Source organism: Buteo buteo, chromosome 5 (genome assembly GCF_964188355.1).
Source record: "Buteo buteo chromosome 5, bButBut1.hap1.1, whole genome shotgun sequence".
Lineage (NCBI taxonomy): Eukaryota > Metazoa > Chordata > Aves > Accipitriformes > Accipitridae > Buteo > Buteo buteo.
Genome location: NC_134175.1, coordinates 857,253 through 875,818, shown reverse-complemented (window position 1 = coordinate 875,818; position 18,566 = coordinate 857,253). Strand labels below are relative to the sequence as shown.

Sequence of the window (18,566 nt, the reverse complement as noted above, 5' to 3'; positions counted from 1 at the left end):
CCGGTCCCCTGTCCCACCCGTCCCCGCACCCCGAGGGCCGGCCCTGCCACAGGGCTATTTTTGGGCCGTGGCGTGGCAGCCGTCCGGCAGTGCCAGGGGCCCCACGTCTTGCCGCTTCGGCATCGCTCTCATTCCAGCCGGCGCCCGGGGAGCAGCGGCACGGCTCGACTCGGCACGGCACGGCCGATCCCCCGGCTTACGGACGGGGAGAGGTAAAGCCTTCGCCCGGCCACCGTGCCTCCCGGGCCGGGGGCTCCCCAGCACGCGGGGCAGCTGGCTGCCTTCGCTGCCAGACCACCGTCACGGGGGACATCCCAGGGCAGGGGAGACCCCGCTGCGGGGGACGCTCCTCCTGGGGGCCACCCAGCCCTGGGGTCCCCCCCACCCCTGTCCTGGGGGACGCTCTGCTGCAGGGGATGCTCTGTTGCAGGGGACACCCCATCCCAAGAGACCCCCCGCTGCAGGGGCCAGCCCAGCCGGCCCCGCTGCCCCTGGCCCACGATGGCGGGGGAAGGAGCGCGTTCGGGGCAGCCTCATGCCGTGCCGCTCATAACCTAAAAATAGGCACCGGCTCACAGGCCCCGGGGGGGGGCAGGATTCGTTCTTTCCGCGGCGGCCATGGTGCCGCACTGGGGGCCCTCCGGGTGCAGGGGGTGAAGCAGAGTGTGGGGGGCCGCTCTCTGCCCCGCAGATGGCCGGTGGCATTTTCTCCCCGCTGGGGAGCTGCTCGGAGCTGGAGAAGGCCAACTGCCACCCGCTGGTCTGCCTGCTCTGCCACGAACCCTACCAGCACCCCTGCCTGCTCGACTGCTACCACAACTTCTGCGCCAGCTGCCTGCGGGGCCGCGCCAGCGACGGCCGCCTGCGCTGCCCACTCTGCGGGTAAGGGACAGATCCTGCCCAGGGGAGACGCCGGGACCGGGGCAGGCAGCACGTGGCCGGCAGCCCGGCCTGGCACTGCTCCCGCTGCTCCCCAAAGGTGCCCCCGCCTGCCTTGGGCGGGTGTCCCCACCTCGTCCCCATCCCTGTCCCTGTCCCCATCCTCACAGGCACCCCTCGGTGGTGAGGGGAGGCACGGGGCTGCCCCCCGTGGACCGGCTCCTGCAATTCCTGGTGGACAGCTCGGCCGACGGCGAGGAGGACGTGCAGTGCGCCAACTGCGACCGGCGCTGCGCCAAGGCGGTGAGGGCAGCGGGGCGGGCGGGCAGGGGACCCCTGCCGGGGCTGTGCCCGCCGCCAGCCACCCCCCCCGCCACGCAGGAGCTGGACACCATGTACTTCTGCAACACCTGCGGGCAGCCCCTCTGCGCCCCGTGCCGCGAGGAGACCCACCGCGCCAAGATGTTCGCCCGCCACGAGATTGTCTCCCTCTCCAAGCGCACCAAAGACATCCACAAGAAGTGCCGTGAGTAACGTGCCGCACCACGCCGTGCCGCGCCGTGCCGCGCCAGGCTGCCCGACACCCCCGTCCTTTGCAGCACTGCACGAGGAGCCCTACATCATGTTCTCCACCGAGAAGAAGTCCATGCTCTGCATCAACTGCTTCAGGGACATGCAGGGGTGAGCAGCCCCGGCCCCGTGCCCACCCCGCGCCCCATCCTGTCCCGTGCCCTGACCCCCGTGCCTGCAGGGAGAGCCGAGCACACTGCATCGACATCGAGACGGCGTACATGCAGGGCTGCCAGCGGCTGGACCAGGCAGTGATGGTGAGCAGGGCCGGCGCGTCTCAGGGTGGGGGGAATAGGGGTGCGGTGCTGCCTGCAGCGCCGCAGCCGCCCCGCTGCCCCCGGGCAGGCCGTGAAGGAGCTGCAGACTTCCACGCGTGAGGCCATTGTCCTCCTCAAGGCCATGATCGAGGAGGTGCGCAACAGTGCCAGCGAGGAGGAGGCGGCCATCAACTCCCTCTTCGGCCGCATGCAGGTGCGGGGCAACTGCCGGCGCGTGGTGCCCTGCGCCCACGGGTGCCCAGTGCACGGGCACGGCAGAGCCGGGGCAGCGGGGGGGGACTGGGGCAGCTACGGGGCACAGGGCGGCCGTGTCGTTTGCAGGAACAGCTCTCCGAGAGGAAGAAGGCGCTCCTGAAAGCTGTGCAGAGGTGAGGGGCTGCGGGCTGAGCCCCCTCCCAGGGGTGTCCCCCCTCCTGGGGCATGCTGGCGTGCCTTGGGGCCGGACGGCTCCCTGGCACCCCACAAAGGTTGTGCCAAGTCCCGCTCTGCTGCAGCCAGCACGAGGAGAAGGAGAAGGCATTCAAGGAGCAGCTTGCCCACCTCGCCTCCCTGCTGCCCACCCTGCAGGTAGGACCCCGGGCCGGGACAGGGGCCAGGCTGGCATGGCCTGGATGGGTGCCGGTGGTGACATCCCCCTACGCACACAGGTCCACCTGGTGACCTGCTCGGCTTTCCTGAGCTCTGCCAACAAAGCTGAATTCCTGGACCTGGGCTATGTGAGTAGTGCCAGCGCTGCGGGGCAGCCGGAGCATCCTGCCGCGGTGCCATGAGGCGTCTGGTGCACCCCGCCAATGTGCCGCGAGGCGGCTGGAGCATCCCACCGCGGTGCTACGGGGCGGCTGGTGCACGCTGCGGTGGTGCCGGGCTCACGGGCAGGGTGCCAGGCACCCCTCACCGCGCCTCACCGCTGCCTTTCAGCAATTGATGGAGAGGCTGCAGAGGATCGTCAAGCTGCCGCACCGCCTGCGGCCGGCCCAGACCAGCAAGGTAGAGCCCTGCCGCCCGCCTGGGGCTGAGCCCCTGCCCGCAGTGCCCCGTGGGCAGCCCCGGCTGCCGGCTCTATGCTGGCCCCAACCGCGCTCGCCCCCATCTCGCCCCCCAGATTAACAGCGAGTACCGGGCAGAGTTTGCCCGCTGCCTGGAGCCCCTGCTGATGCTCAGCCCCCGCCGCTCCGTGGTGGGCAGCGCCGGTGGCATCGGTCCTGGCATCGCTGGCACGAACATGTGAGGTGCTAGGATCGCACCCGGCACTGGGGCGCATCCTGCCGCGCGTGCCAAGCTTGCCCCCGCTGCTGCCCTTGAGCCCGTCACCTCGGCGGTGGCGCGGCAACAGCGCGGAGCGCAGCTGCGCTGACGAACGACAGGCACGGGGGCTTCAAGTGACAGTTCTGGGAAGCGGGACGGGCGGGTGGGTGGGTGGGCAGCAGGCCTGGCAACAGGGTGCCTGGGTGACCCTGCGCCCTGCGTCCCAGCCCGGCCCCCCGCCACGGTCCCCGGAGGGCTGTGCCGGGGCCAGCTCCTGCTCGCCCGCACGCCCGTGGCGCCGCAGCCTCTTTGCCCGCCACTATTTTTATCAGAATTTCAGGGAAGTGCCCGGCCGTTCCTCACCCAGGATATATTTAGGCCCGTTGATGTCACGGCAGCACCGGCCCTGCCAGGCGCTCCCGGCCGGAGAGGACAAACGGGCACTGCCGCCCCATGGGGACCGCTCCTCGCCCCCGGCCAGGCTCAGTGCCACAGGGCAGCTGAGCTCCTGGGGGCTGCTGGCCCCGGCGCAGGCAGGGGGAGCGCGGCGCTGCACGGTAGGACCGATGGCGGTGGGGCAGCAGAGCCGGGGCGGTGGGCAGCGCCGAGAGGCTGCGGGATGGGGGGAGACGCATGGGGCAGTGGCGCCTGCCAAGGGGCCAGGAGGTATCGGCGGTGAGGGAGCGAGCCGCATCCTTCCCTTCAGAAGGCGGCACATGCCGAGCTCGGCTCCTGCCTTCTCCGTGCCACAGCTGGTCACAGAGCCGTGGGCATCAGGAGAGCTGCCCACGGAAACCTGACTTTCGGGGCAGCATAAGGCGCCTCCGACTGTCCCCGTGTGCTTGGGTGAGGGAAGGGACGTGCGGGGCTGGTGCGTCCCCAGGCACCCCAGGGGCGAGGGGTGGCAGGGCTGAGCCGGTGGCGTGGCCCCTGGCACCTCGCCCCACCACTGCTCGCCTGCAGTACGCCGTTGTCACCCTCTCCACGCAGGCTCCCCGGTGGCCAATGCTCCAAGACCCTCATGGTGCCCAGCTGCCCCCCCACTGGTGATAAAACGTCCACTGGCCCCATCGTGCGGAAGCCGACGATGCACCGGTACATCAGCACCAAGGTCCTGCTGGCCGAGGGGCGCGAAACCCCCTTTGCCGAGCACTGCCGCAACTATGAGAACACCTACCGGGTACGGAGCGCGGGTCGGGACGGGTCTGGGACGGGTCGGGATGGGACAGGAGGGTGCTGCTCACATGGCAGTGCCTCCTGGCCCCTGCAGATGCTGCAGACGGAGATCCAAGGCCTGAAGGACCAGGTGCAGGAGCTGCACCGCGACCTCACCAAGCACCACTCGCTCATCAAGACAGAGATCATGAGTGAGATCCTGCAGAAGTCCCTGCAGATGGACGTGCAGATCGCGGCTCACTACTCCGCCGTGGAGATGATGCGCAGCGTCTTCGAGGAGGTACGGTCGGCGCGCCCCGGCAGAGCAGGGTCCCTCCGTGCCGTGCCACGGCACGCTGCCTGGCTCCCTCTCCCCCCTTCCAGGTCTGGGAGGAGACGTACCAGCGGGTGGCAAACGAGCAGGAGATCTACGAAGGTACCAGAGACCCCACTCCCCCAGCCCCAAACTCCCTATGCCTGCACCGGGGGGACAGCCGTGGCCACAGCCCGCTCCTCTTGCCCCTCCAGCCCAGCTCCATGACCTGCTGCAGCTGCGGCAGGAGAACAGCTGCCTGACCACCATCACCAAGCAGATCGCACCCTACGTCCGCTCCATCGCCAAGGTGAAGGAGCGGCTGGAGCCCAGGTGAGGGGCACGGGGAGGCTTTTGGGGCTGGGGAGGACGTGGCCATGGCAGACACAGCCATGGCTCACGCCCATTCCACCGCAGGCTGCAGGAACCCCGGGAGCCCAAGGAGGAACAGGCGCAGATGCTGCTCAAGATCTGTGACGACAGCGAAGTGGAGCCAAGGTAGGCAACGGCAAGCACCAGGGTGCCGAATTCCCCCTGCGCCCTTTCCCAGCCGCTGACCCTGCCAAGGTACCTTCCCTTCCCCAGAGACGCCTTGGCCAGTGGCAAGGAGGGGGCTCCGGCCAGCCCTGGGGAGGGCTACGCGCCCAGCAGCGACCCCGGAGAGCCCTCCCCGAAAAGCAAACACTGCTGCAGGGGCCAGCAGAAAAACGGGGCTGAGAGCACCACCCAGAAAGAGCTTGCACCGTAGAGCCCGACGCCGAGCAAGTGCATGGAGCCGCTTGGCACTTGCTGCACAAGCGCCGTGCCCCAGTAGTCAACTGGCTCCTCTTGCCCTGTGCCACAAGTGAAGGCAGGAAAATACAGCCTGAGGAACAGTGTCTGCAGCATATCAAAAGCCTGCCTTAGGGCGGCTTTGTTCATCTGAAAAAAATAGTTGTCTTTATACTCTCCCTCTTGTGTGTTAGAGGTGAAATAAAAGGGCGCAACTGTACGTGTCCACTTAGTTCTGCGGCTCTGGGCAAAATGGGCCTGCCAGCTTGGGGCATCCAGCCGCTCTCAAAACCACAAAGTTTGCAAATGTGGCAGGGGGGCGGAAAAAAAACCCCAACGACTAACCCTGGTGCTCACTGCAGGGTCTCAGAGTGTCCTGTGAACTGCCGACAGGCAGCAGAGCAAAAACACAGGCAGGGCGCTAGAAAGAGGCACTGTGCTCATTGTGCACCTACGCTATTTAAAAATTTACCAACTCCTGCAGCACAGGAGGACAGGGTTTGGCAGCTTACTCTGGTTTTTCATGCAAGATTCCAACACCCTCCACATGCCTGGTGAGCTCCTGTCTCCTCACCAAGCTTCCAGTCACAGGATTCAGGAAAATAAAAGGTTTAGAGAGGCTGCTGGTCTCAAAAGCACTGAGAGGGCTCTAAAGGTTTTGCTCAAGGTGAAGTTTATCCCTTTCTTTTGGTGCCAATGTATCCTGCCTTGGGCAGACCTTAGTGCCGCACAGCTGGAACCAGGGTCAGAGGTAGCACTGGCACGCTCCCGTAAATTAGGATCGAAGTGCATTTACTACAAAGGACTTGAGAATAAAGCTTAGTTTCTGTTGTCAGCTCATGTCAAAGCCAAGCAATGATCGCTTTGTTTGGTTTTTTTTTCAAAGTACATTTCTGCAAGTTCAAGGCAGAAACAAAAAAAATAGTTAAAAATTAACTTGCCTGAGACATGCTGGCTACAACATCAGGTCACAGCTTCCATGAGGGATGTGCGCTGGAGGCAGAGAAAAGCCTGAGCAGGGGCCTATGAGAAATCAGTGCTATCAGGCTGGTGTATTTTCACGTTTGCTCTCTTCTCCCAAGCTAAAACCACGCTCAGTAAAAGACAATTTACCAGCAAAGGCGTAAAGCCAATGCTCTGTGCAGAACACGCTCTGCAATACAAAGCAAACTCGGCAGAGGAAAGACTCTGCATCGGTTAAGTGGAGAGACAGAGAATTCGCCCTGTCCCTGAGGCTGCGCAGCCCCATAAGCCACTGTGAGTTGTGGTCCTGCTTCAGCCCAACACTGGAGCGTTCTGAAAACCCACTGGGAATTGTAAAAGTAAGGATTCCAGTTTCGAGGTCTCCAAATAACCACCAGGCAGAAGTTGGCAATATTTTTACTTGTTTTTTTATAAAAAAACAAAACCACAAAACAACAAACAAAAACTAAAGCAATATCCATCAGTGCCCCCTTTCCTGAGCCATACCACAGCACCTTCACCAAGGAACACCGCAAGCCCAAAGTGTGAACTGACAAGCAACTCGTTTCCATTCCAGCTAAGAAGAATAATGTAAAACTCAGTAAAACAGTGAACCTCTTTGGTATATAACGACAGAATAAGTTATACCACAAAGCTCGAGTAGGAACCATTTCCAAAATGGTAACGTTTAAAATAGCATTAGCTAGCCAAACTTTTTTCCCTGTTTGGAGAATTTCCCTAGAAGCATCTCCTAGTCGCACCAACATCCCAGCTTTCGCCTAAAAAAGCAGGCAAGAATCTTGAGCGCTAAAGCCCTCGGCAAGCCCAGCAGCTGCGGTTCTTTCCCAACCCAAAATCCTGGGATCTCTGCAGGACGGAGGCAGCCTGGCAGGCTAGGAAGCAGCATGATTTGGAAGCAGGAAGAGGGAACAGAGGTGGCGACAGGGAGGCTCAGGAAAGCGGCGGCTGAAACGGTGACTCCCAAATTCACGGCAGCAGCCAAGGAAGGAAGTAGTGGGCTCACTCCCCTGCCGCGTTTCACGGAGACACTCATGATCCAGCGGCATGAGGCGAGCAGAAGAATCCTCCCTGTGAGCGTTAACGCCTGGGAGAGAACCGATTGGTGCTGCACCGCCGGCTCTCTGGCAAGCAGAGGGTAGGTGACCCCTGCACCTGAAGAGCAGAGAGCTGGAGGCCCACTCCTGTGAGCCGCCTGGACGCCAGCTTGCAGAATCAGGCCTAAAGAGATTAAAGCCACACTGCCTGGCTCGCAAGGTCAAAAAGCTTTAAAATCGAATTATGTCATAGGACCAAACCGCTGACCGGCGCCTTTCCTGCATGGGGGTGGGAGGGCAGACCTGTTCTCTGGAAGAACTGGTTCAGAGGCATTTACTGCAGCTGCTGCAGGCAGGAGGGTTCAATTCTCTTTAGGGTCGCTACAGGCTAAGTGATCTGGAAGATCCCTGAATGTGCAACGAAGGACTTATCTCGAGGAGGACGAGCGAGCTTCTGATCTGCCAGCGACGCGACAGGCTGCCGAGCTCCGCAGCCCTTCTAGCTCCTCCTGGGCGGCTGGGAAATACCACCGGGCTACTCCCGGTGCCATGCAACATCCCTTGCCGTGCAGTGCCTGGAGCCGGGCATTCGCTCAGCCAGTTCGGTTTTTGCCTGCATTACAGTTCTACTCTGACTCCTCTAATAAAAGGGAGACCTGACGGCACCTTCCTTTTGTACTCCAGGTACTCTTCTCCAAAGAAGTGAATGAGTGTGATCTCCTCCTCCTCGATCCGCTCCCTGAAGAAGCGCCAGGACACCAGCGCGTAGCCCACCATACAGATGGGATTGCAGAGTAACACCTGCAAACAGACACGGGCGGTTAGCGTCCCCTCGCCTCCCAAAGAGACCGAGGCTGCCCCCCACCCCCACATGCTAATCACCCTTCATTAAGTTTGCCATGAGGTCTGTCTAAATGGTCTCCAAAGAAAAGAAAAGATCCCAGCACCTTTTGTGGAACTTCATGCCGGGGAGAAATTAGTGCTTATGAAGAAAGCAGCCCGCGGGCAGCTGCCAGCTCCTGCTGCCCTGGCCAAGAGCAGCGCCTTGGCTCTAGAGAGCCCACGCATGGCTGCACTACTCCACGTGCAGTCTTTACCGTCTCTCTCCAGAGAAATGAAACCAAGTGCCAACCACCAGCCAACCACAAGAAGAGCGCGACTGAGGCAGCGCTGAGTTACAGCTCGACCGCAGCTGGCTTCCAGTTTACCTTCTGGCCGGGGCCCTGGGCACTCTTAGAGGTAGTTTTCTTTGCCAGCCTGGCACAGGACTGGTATCTGGCAGGAGCACGGTTGAGTCTGACCACTTACGGAAGGCGTTTTGCCCACAGGGATGCAAGGAAACTCTGGACACCAGCTTTAGGCTAGCAGCAGATCGCACCCCGAGCCTTCGAGGGCGTTCTGGCTCAAACCCCGGCCCCGCCACCCCTGCTTATTCCACACAGAAAATTAAGGCGATGGGGTCTCCCCCAAGACAGTGTGGGCCTGAGCGCTCGGGGTTCCCTGGCCCCTGGCGTGCCGGTGGGAGGCAGGAGGCATCAAAACCCACGACCGGCCACTGGTACCGCTGATCGCCGGCAGTTTGAGTCCCGTTACAGGTGCGGGGCAGCATTAAGAAGAAAGACCCGGGTTATAACACAGAAGTATCTGAGCGCGTTGTATACGGTACCTGTGTTCCAATACTCCAGTAAAACCATCCCACGTAAGATGGGTGCCGGAACCACCCATACACCCCACTTGTCACCAAAGTATGAGTATCCGATTTCTCATTCTGAACAATATGGTTGAAGTTGGAGCCAGCTGTGAGCATGGCCGCTTTCCTCAGACAATCCCCAAAGATCACCATCAACAACCCTACAGTACTCAGCCAGGTGATCTGCTTCAGCTCTGCAAGTGAATAAGGACGGGTCACAACAGGTTCGCACAGGTCACGCTCGCGGTGCGGGGGGGTCACAGGGGCTTGGGTCGGCAGGTGGGCTTTTCCCCCTGTCTCAAAGCGCGACAACATGTAAAACACAGCCAGCTTTCCACGTGCTGCTGTCCCGCCACCAAAACAAATGAAAATAGCATCCCCTGCCACAGAGTCACCCCCAACGCGGAGTCTGGACATCCTCGCGGTGGATCGCCCTGAGGGGAACCCGGTGCTGAGGCAGAGCCCGGCTTTTCGGTGTAGAGTAAAGCCAATGTAAAGCACAGCCAAGCAGATGCGCTCAGGCCGGACACGGGGAGCTTCACAGCCCGTGCTGCCGTTAAGAAGCAGGGAAGAACACCTCCCCTCTCCCAAAGAAAAGGAAGCACCCCAGGTTGGGCAAACAGCAACAGGTTTTGCCGATTTGATTTTATTCCAGGTCAAAAGAAGACGCCCAGATGTAAGTGAAGCGTCCTTCTTTGTACCACCAAAGTAGCTTGAAAGATGCAGGCAGAAAAGGGCTGAAGACCTGCTATGCGGCAAAGACGGCCTGGCATCCCCCCGCCCCCGAAGACCGAAACCGGGAGGCTTTGAGCACAGAGAGATTAAGGCCACATCAAAGCCCTCCTTTGCTGCCACCACGGGTCAGCTAAGCGGGGGTCGCCAGCGCTCTGTTGCCAGGCAGGTGGGCCCCAGGCGAGGGCCCTGCAGCCGGGCAGAGCCAGGGGATGGTGGGCGGGAGGGTGAACAGCAGGGAGGGACAGGGCGGCCGACCTGGGAAGAGGAGCTTCTCCAGCGTGAATTCCACCCAGGAGGAGAGGGCGGCCAGGTTGTACTCGAAGCTGTGGTTGAGCAGGAAGGAGTCCAGCGAGAGGCTGCGCGGGTTGTTGATGGCTGTCACCAGGTACTCCGAATAGTGGAAGAGGGAGAGGGAGCACATGTACCTGCGGCGGGAGAGAGGGAGGGAAAGCTTGCCAGGGCCGGGGGCCGCCGCGCCCGCCCGGCCCCCCCGGGCCCTTCCCTTACCATCCGAAGTGGCGCCAGGCGGAGCGGCCGGTGCTGAGCAGCAGCCCGCAGCCGAAGGCGAAGCCCAGGAAGCAGGCCCGGATGGCGATCTGCAAGCAGAGGAAGGGCCCGAGGGCGCTGCCGCCGCCGCCGCCACCACCACCGCCACCGGGCCCCGCCGCGGCCTTCCCCCCGGGCCCGCGGTCTCCCGATCACCGTCGCCCCCTCCAACCCCGACGCCTCCTTCCTCCCCGCCGCCGCCCCCCCGGTGCCTCCCCCCCGCCGCACCGGCCCCGCACCTTGTAGAGCGGCCGCGGGTAGAGCAGCAGCAGCGCCGCGTTGACGCCCGCCACGTGTAGGGCGAGCGCCAGGCGGCCGCGCAGGCCGGGGGCGGCCAGCAGGGCGGAGGGGGAGCCCAGAGCCACCGGCAGCGCCGCTACCGAGGCGCCCAGCAAGAAGGCGGCCAGGCTGGCGCGGGCCTCCCGGCCCAGCCGCCCCCGCCGCGGAGCCGCCGCCGCCGCCGCCGCCGCCATCATGGCGGCGCCCGCCCCGCCCGCGTCGCCCGGGCAACGGCCGCGCCGCTCTCGCGAGAGTTGCGCCCCGCGCAGGCGCAGTACCTGCCCTCGGGCAGCACCGGCGCCGCGCAGGCGCACTGGCCGCCGGGGGCGGCGGGGCGCTCCCGGAGCCCGTTTTTCTTTCGGTTGGTGATTAATGTCTCAAACCGGAGCACCGAGGGGCGAAGGCGCCGCTCCCGGCCCGGGCTGTAACCTTAGGGTCACCGTCCCCTCGCCATCCGCCGGGCCGCGGCCTGCCCGCCCGCCCTCTCCCGCTCTGGGCCCGGCCAGGGCGTCGGGCCTCGGCCCCGCGGCCCTCTCTCTCTGGCCCCTGCCCCACGCCTGAGAGGCCCACAGGAACGTGGTGTACCCCGCGGGGGAGTGGAGGAAACCGGCCTGCGGGCCCCAGGGTGAAGAGCTGCCTGGGGCCCTCGGGGGCCGGTCCCGGGACGGCGAGGGTGGCCGTGGGGCTGCGAGCCGCACCGGGCGGCTGCCCAACTGCGGGGGCCCGTCGGGGGTTCCCGTTAGAAGAGGCAGATTTTCTGCAAAACAAGGGTGGGAGGCTGCTGTGCCGCTCCGGGGACCCTGGGAGGGGCTGGGGGAAAGGCAAGGGGCAGGGGAAGTGGCACGAGTTTTTGGAATAAATAAAGCTCCTCAGCCGGAATTGCTGCTGCTCGAGACAAAAAAATAAAAGACAACCCCATTTTATTTCAGTCAACGACAACAGACTTTATTTATGCCACAGGATTCCTTAAATAACTTAGATGTGCACAGAGAAACTACCTAGAGATGTCAACAAAATGGTCCGAGACATTCAGTGCGATACCGGGGTGCGTTTCCAGTCACAAGTATCGCACGTAAGCTTTGGTGTGCAGTTTTAGGACATAACTGGCAAGTTTAACACAGCATCACAAAGACTCGCGGCCTCGCGCATCCCTCGTGCCGCCACGTGCCTCTGCCCCGCTCCAGCATGGGCGTTCCACTTACAGGATTCAATGGTGAAAACAGGGCTCCAGAGGCGAATGGCGAGCGACCGGGAAGGCTCCCGGCAGCTTTCGGGGCGCTTAGGCCACCTAAAGCACAAGGTCTACGGGCGCTAAACCGGTCAGCAGTGAAGCAACCACGCTGCCGCGGCAGCTCCGGCAGCAGGCTGGGGCGGGCGAAGGTGCGAGGCCCGGCGCGGACCAGACACGACACTAACGGGAACCCAGACGTTCGGCGGGCGAAGGCTGCGAGAGCGCGGGGCGGCACGGGACGGGATCACTGCTGGGCAGCCTGCTGCATCTGCGCCTGCCGCTTGGCTTTTGTCTGGAGGTACCTGCCCTTCCCTTCCTCGAAGCGCCGCTTCTCATCCTCCGTCTCCGTCTGCCGGCGACAGAAAGAAAGCAAAGCCGCCGGTGTTAGCTGCCTCGGGGCAGCATGGCTCTCCCAAGCCACATCGTGCAAGCGTATGCGGGAGGGAAATGTGCCTCCCCTTACAGGAAAAGTAAAGGAAAACCTGCGCTCCGTGACATACATCTTTTGACAGCTAAGGTACTCCTGCACAGAGCAGGAGGAGACCTGCGCGGGCTAAAATATTAATCAAGAAACAGCCCCTAGTCAGCAGCGCCGTGTCAGCAAAGCCCTGCCGGCTTCAGGAGAGCTAAAAATAGGCAGGAGGGCTGGAGCAGGGATGCCACGGAGAGCAGGGATGGGGGACGTGGGGGCCTCCGTCGCCACTCAGGGTCCCCTCCCGCGCGTCTCCGGTGCAGGCAGGAGAGGAAGCTGCAGAGCCTGCATGCAGCCTGTCCTCAGCCGCAAGAAAGGAAACCCCCCGCCCCCAATGTCTCCACATTGGCAATTTTCAACCAGGAGAAATTTCAGAAAACAACCCTCAAGCCTGCTCTGGAAAGGCTCGTTCAGGCTCATACTTTGCTGCTGAAAAATTCAAGGGAGAAGGATTTGTTGGACAAAAAAGCCGGCTGGGGTCTGCCCCGGGAGGAGCAGGAGAGGCTTGCAGCCCGGCGGGGAGAGCTCTTACCAGCAGCTGTGGGACGGGCAGGGGCTTCCCCTCCTTGCTCAGGGAGACGTAGGTGAAGAAGGCGCTGACGGCACGGTACCGCTCCCGAGGCTCATCCACAAATGGGTCGGCATCCACAAAGACTTCGATTTCCATGGATTTATTGCTCGTGAAGGTCATGCGCCCCGAAATAGTGATGACGCTGCCTGTGAAGTGGAGAGGGGCTGGTTAAGCAGGTGGCCCCCACTTCTGCTCAGAGGAAGGGAGCAAGGCGTCCCCTGCATGTTTAATGCTTAAGCCACGTCTTGAGGGGAGCTTCTCAGCACAGGACAAGTCTAATGGGGACTAAATTTCTCTGCCACTGCGTCCCCAGCATGCACCCAGGGGAACCAGGACGTGGCACCGCGGGACAGCAAAGTGCCCGCCCCCACCCCCAGTACCTTTTTTGATCTTCTCGTGGAAGTTGATGGCATCCACCGAGGCGGTGACGATGTTGGTCTTGCAGTGGCGGGCAGCCACAATCCCAGCAACCTCGTCCATGAGCTTCATGGTGACACCTGGGCGGGGGGAAGCAGAGGGTCCTGACTCAGGGAGGCCAGTGGGATTTGGGAAAAACAATGCGTAAGTCGGCAAGGCCTTTGCATGACCAAAGCTACGCCGAGGAGTTGGACCAGAGAGTCAATCCTGACTGCAGGAAAGCCCCGGTACCAGCACAAAGATTCCTGTCAAGAGTACCACCAGGGCGACATCCTCACAGACCTGGGCTTAAGATTTAGGCCAGCTCTGGCTCTCCCAAACATCTTTGAGCAAACCTCAGCCTTGCAAGGCAGGATCAGTCCCACAAACCTCCTGCTTGGAAAAAGCTCTGAGCCACATTGTTGTGGTTTGGGTTTTTTTTTTAAGGATGCAACTAGATGAAGAGCAGCATCCAGCGTCGTCCTGGCCCTCGGCAAACATGCCTCTCCCTGGGCTCACACCGCACCCATGTGTCCGCCCTGCCCTGCCTGCCTGGCAGGCAACAGGCACTGCCAGCCAAGAGGAAATTACTTCAGCAAATTGCAGTCATTGTATGCTGGGTGTTTAGATTTGCAATTTAAGAGACGATGACAAAATTGTAGTATTTACAGCTTGAGTATGTCAGTTTTCAGGGCGTTTTTTTAAGCATAGAAAAAGACAAAGCTTTCATCTCAGCTGAAGCAACACCAAACCTTACAGAGAGCGGGAATAGGCCTGCGTGCCTTCAGAGGCAGAGCCCGCCTCCCGAAAACACCGAGACACGCGAGTCGCTCTCAAACCATGCTTCCGCTCCGGAGAAAAAACCAGCCCAGCCATTGAATGGGGCAGCGCTCGCTCACCTCCGTGCACGAAGCCCAGCAGCGTGCAGTCCGACGGTCCCACCAGGTGGATCAGGCTGGACTGGCTATAGCTGACGGTGTGCGGCTCTGGTTAGAGAAAGACAGCAAAGTGGAGGTCAGAGCTGCTGGGCCAGCACCTGTACGCCCCCGTACGCCCCTGTCTTAAGCCATCTGAAGGAAGAAAACGTAGGGCTGGCTCGTGCAAAGCTGAAGTATGTGCCAATCAGCATTTAAATTGGCCCCGAGAAGCCCTGAGAGCAGAGGCTATTCACAACCTGATGGGCTGCCACCTCCTTCTAATGCCTCCCCATTGATTTTATTCCAGCTCAGCTTGTTTCTTCTTTTAAAGCTTTCAAAGAGCCCGAAAGCAAATGGGAGTGAACTGGATGGATGTGTGGCTGTATGCTTTCCCTCCTCAGGCCACCAGCTGCAGCTGAATCTCCCCAAACCTGCCACTCAGTGGCATCTCCAAAGAGCCACACTTTGCCCTTGGCATGAAGACCTCGGCCCCCACACCCCCCAGCCCCGGCACAGGCCAGTGACCTCTGACTCGCCACTAAATCCAGGCGACAGAAATCACACCCTCCAACTGCCAGCAGAGGAAACCTGTTCTCGGGGTTGGCTGCTTTTTCTGTCTAAAGAGAGATGCTAAGGGTGCTTAGCGCAGAAAAAACCAACCCGACCGCTCAGCATCACGTCCTTGGGGAGGACACCCGCGTGGCAGCGCCTTTAAAGCCTTACCTTTTGTCTGCCTATCTGTGAGCAGGAAGAACAGAGGGGAAAAAAGCATTTGAGCAACATTCATCCTGTATCATCCCCCCCCGACGATGCCCACATGCCACCTCTCCACCTCTGTCCGAGGACCATGGCCAGCCCTGGAGGCCACCAGCCGCTCACCCCTTTGGCTCGCCGTCAGCGCCGCCACCGTGTTTCCAGAAGCCAGGGCAACACTTTCGATAGGAGAGGTATCCCCAGCGCTCCCCTAGGGAGAGCGTGACCCCCAGCTCCTCCCCATAGCTCATCCTCCCCTTCAAACACCAGCCGATGAACTTCTTGCTAAAACCTGGCTTCCAGAGAGGGGCTGCAGCTGCAGAGTGTGCAAAACCCTTGCCCAACGCTTGCATTTACCCTACACTAAGCAAAACTAGCTCCCGCTGCCCAGAAGAGCACGAGGGATGCTGGGAGCAGTGGCAGGAACCATGTTTTAGCAGAGGCCATCCCACCCACCAGCCCCAGCGGGGGATCACAGGAGCCCACCCAGCTCCCCCTCTGCTCCCACACCACGGCTGCAAAATCCCAGTCCCCCCCCCAGTGCAGCGTTTCAGAGTGCGCACTTGCAGCTATCCCTCGGGTGCCTGGGGACAGCTGGAGCTGCCTCAGGGACCGGTTTGGCCTCCCAGCATCGCCAGGATGCTTCCACAGGCAACGCACCGCCCGCGTTACCTGGGTTGATGACAGGGAAGATCACGTCGCCGTTTCTCTGCTTAGTTTCCAGCCTATCCAGCTTTTGCTCCTCATAGCGCTTCTTCCCCTCGTCCTCCTGCTCCTTTCTGGCATACTGGAAGGAAAGGCTGGTAAAAACTGGGTTGGCAAAGCCGCTGGCACAGCCAGGGGTGCCGACAGGGCTAGGTTAGCGCCGTTCTCCCAGAGAGGGCGAGCTCCGCTTTTTGGGGAGCAAAGCGAGCCATCCTACCTGGATGGGGGGAACCTCAAGGACCTTGTTCACATTCTTCAGGGACAGCGGCACGTACCACAGCGTCGCCTTGTTTGTCACCTTCTTTGCCCCTGGAGGGGAGGGGGACAGAGGGTGACCGTGCTGACTCCAGCAGCGCTTCACCTGCCACCGGCGCTGCCACAGTCCAGGGCCTGCCACACACCGGCGATGCCGCCGGCAGCAGGCAGCCCCCTGCCCTGCCAGCTCCTGCCGGGCTTTGGCTTAGAGCAGATGTGACGATGCGCTTTTGGGAAGGTGACCCAGCAAGCACAGCTGGTTGCCACGGTGACGGCAGGAAAAGGGCCTTTCTCAGGCCAAAGGCAGCCATGGGCAGCAAACCAGGCAGGAGGAGCTACCAGCGGGTTTTGCCATTCTTTGCTAAAAGTGATCAATGGAGCCGTAGTCCCCAGGGAGCCTGCTTGGCTTCCCTTCCCAGCGCCGCCACCCCTCCCCGCCGCTCCCAGCACTGTCAATAAAAAGGCAAGATCTCCCCTCTGCCCGATGCTGCTGGCGACAGTGGGCGGAGGATGGGGTCACTGCTGCGAGCTCTCGGCTTACACCACAGTTATTCCCAGAGTTTTGGGAGAGGGCCGCTGGCAGCCACCCACCTGTTAAGATGTTTTCGGACATGACGTTGACCTGGACCTCCACAGAGTGCCGGGAGGTGTAGGTTATCTCGGCGCTGACGTTGGCCACCTCGCCGATGCACACCGGAGAGAGGAAGTCCGTCCGCTCCACCCGTGCCAGCGCAGCCACACAGGGCTCCTGGGGATGGCAGGACAGCGAGGGTAGCAGCCGCAGCCACACCGCGCAAGACCGCAGCTGGTGGCTCCCCGGGGCCAGCCTGTGCCGCGCACGGCTCCGGCACTTCCACCTCTGCCTTATCAGCCGGTGGCTGTGCTTCCTTCCCGGCCTGTAACCGGCACTGGGGCCGCCTCTGACTCACCCTTCGCGGGAGTTAAACCATGAGTGGCGGCATAATAATGGTTCTGCTTGTAAAACACAGTTTCAGCGGATGCTTCCAGCTACCGGGCCCATGCCCTGGCAGCAGCAGAGCCACTGGCAGTTTGCACGCAGGAGCGAGCACTTCCGGTGGGGGGAGATGACCGGGAAGACCCCCAGGGATGCCCGGCCGTCCCAGGGGACCCCTGCCTCCCAGCAGACCCCTGTGGCACGGCATGGGGGTCAGAGAGTCACCGAACTGGAGCCCTGCAGGTGCTCCGGTGCCTACTCACCCCAGCTTGGGAGTTGCAGTGGCGGGTGCTGATGATGGCTCCCGCCTCCTCGATCATCTTCAGGATGGTTCCCCCGTGGACATTCCCCGCGACATTGGCGTCATCCGGGCGCATGATCCTGCCAGGAGAGGGACACAGGAGCTCGCACATCCCCTGCTGTGCCCCCAGCCCGGGTCCTGGTGCAGCCACCCAGAGGCACTGCCATCACCCTACCAGATAAGCTGCTGGGCCATCTCACCACGCTGAAGCCGGCAACGTCACTGGCGCTGCCTGCGCGCGGCTTCCTGTGAGCGGCGGTGGAAACCGCCCTAAATTACCACTGGGAGTGGAAGGAGGCATTGCCCCTCTGCTGGGGGCAGCCGGCTGCTCGGTTTGGACTGCATCTCACCACCACCCCACTGCAGCAAACCGAGACCGAGCCGGGCACGTGCCACCGCTCGACCCGGCTTCCTGGCAGCAGCAGCGGCGGCTTTTGCCGGAGCAGCAAATAATCAACCGGAGGAGGGAAGGCGAGGCACGGTGGCGATGGGGCAATGGCTGTGTGCCGGCCTGAAGAAGAGCTGTGCTTCGGCAAGGCGGCCATGCCAAGGAACCGCAGCGGGCGAACGCAGGAAAACCGGGGTGCGCCCTGCCCGCCCTGCCAGCTGACACCCACCGGGGAAGGGCACCGGTTACGGGGTGCCGTCACCCCGGTGCAGGCTGCGTCACCGGCGCGGGCAGCGCTGCCGGTGCAGGCGGCGCGACCGGTGCAGGCGGAGTGCCTGAGTGCAGGCGGCGTGGCCGGTGCCGGCAGCAGTGCGGGTAGCACCGCCGGTAGCATCCCGGTTGCAGGCCGGCCCCGGCCCCGGAGCCCGCCCGCGGTACCCCCGGCCCGCCTGCCCTCCCCTGCCCAGCCCTCCCCTGGATCCCCGGCAGCGGGCGGCGCGGCGGGGCCGTACCTGGACACCTGGATGGCGGCCGGCCCCGGGCCCGCGGCCCCCCGCTCCGACATGGCGGCACCGGCGCCCCGCCCGTCAACGGCGCTGCGGCACCACCACGCCTCGCCAGGCCACGCCCCCTCCGGGGGACCCGCCCACCCCCCGCGCGCCGCCCCATTGGCGGGCAGCGCCTCGCCACGCCCCCGCGCCGGCACTGGGGGGCGGGGCCGGCGCTCTGCCGGCTGGCGCCGCGCGGGGGCGCAGCGGGGAGCTAGGGCCGCGCGGGGGGCGGAGCTCCGGGGCCCGGGGGGCGGAGCTTCGGGGCCCGGGGGGCGGAGCTCCGGTCCCGCCCGGAGAGCTGTGTGCGCCCCACCGGGACGGGGTGCCCCTCTGCCCCCCCGCGCTCGCCCGCCTGCCCCGGGGTGAGCCCTGCCTGCGCGGCGGCTGACGGAGGCCACGGCCTTCGGGCCGGCACGGGCAGCTGCCGGCACCTGCCGGCGGGCAGCCTCCCTGCCTCCCTCCTTCCAGGGCGCTGGAGGCTCTCTCCGGTTGGGAAAGAGCTCGGCGGGGCGCCCAGGGGTCCCAGGGCGGGGGGAGGCGGCGGCCCCGAGCAGGCAGTGGCGGATCGCTGCCGAGCGCAGGATGGGGCAGG

At 63.0% G+C, this 18,566-nt stretch overlaps 3 protein-coding genes across 11 annotated transcripts; 1 reads left to right on the top strand and 2 right to left on the bottom strand.

Moving 5' to 3' along the window:
- Positions 1 to 70: 70 nt before the first annotated feature.
- RNF207 (ring finger protein 207) lies at positions 71 to 8,052 on the top strand. 9 transcript variants are annotated; one of them, XM_075027110.1, is made up of 18 exons: positions 82 to 212; positions 692 to 882; positions 1,050 to 1,182; positions 1,300 to 1,405; positions 1,479 to 1,560; positions 1,631 to 1,706; positions 1,795 to 1,920; positions 2,049 to 2,095; positions 2,222 to 2,294; positions 2,375 to 2,443; positions 2,646 to 2,714; positions 2,830 to 2,951; positions 3,963 to 4,152; positions 4,243 to 4,428; positions 4,512 to 4,563; positions 4,656 to 4,773; positions 4,858 to 4,938; positions 5,008 to 5,431. In XM_075027110.1, the coding sequence occupies exons 2-18, from the start codon at positions 692 to 694 to the stop codon at positions 5,186 to 5,188; spliced, it is 1,902 nt and encodes a 633-aa protein (XP_074883211.1). In that variant the 5' UTR covers positions 82 to 212; the 3' UTR covers positions 5,189 to 5,431. The 9 variants fall into 9 exon arrangements, 8 of the variants coding, with proteins under 8 accessions (XP_074883213.1, XP_074883207.1, XP_074883212.1 ...); XM_075027107.1 differs by having other exon boundaries at positions 1,261 to 1,405; XM_075027109.1 differs by having other exon boundaries at positions 87 to 212; positions 1,261 to 1,405; positions 5,026 to 5,431.
- Positions 6,576 to 10,714, bottom strand: ICMT (isoprenylcysteine carboxyl methyltransferase). The gene is made up of 5 exons (XM_075027115.1): positions 10,440 to 10,714; positions 10,162 to 10,250; positions 9,910 to 10,079; positions 8,896 to 9,113; positions 6,576 to 8,030 (listed from the first exon to the last, which is right to left on the bottom strand). Exons 1-5 carry the CDS (start codon positions 10,674 to 10,676, stop codon positions 7,848 to 7,850), a joined length of 897 nt encoding a protein of 298 aa, XP_074883216.1. The 5' UTR covers positions 10,677 to 10,714; the 3' UTR covers positions 6,576 to 7,847.
- Positions 10,715 to 11,411: 697 nt separating this feature from the next.
- ACOT7 (acyl-CoA thioesterase 7) lies at positions 11,412 to 18,041 on the bottom strand. The gene is made up of 9 exons (XM_075027093.1): positions 17,936 to 18,041; positions 16,998 to 17,115; positions 16,371 to 16,527; positions 15,742 to 15,833; positions 15,492 to 15,606; positions 14,049 to 14,135; positions 13,134 to 13,250; positions 12,715 to 12,899; positions 11,412 to 12,059 (listed from the first exon to the last, which is right to left on the bottom strand). Exons 1-9 carry the CDS (start codon positions 17,986 to 17,988, stop codon positions 11,955 to 11,957), a joined length of 1,029 nt encoding a protein of 342 aa, XP_074883194.1. The 5' UTR covers positions 17,989 to 18,041; the 3' UTR covers positions 11,412 to 11,954.
- Between the last annotated feature and the right edge of the window lie 525 nt (positions 18,042 to 18,566).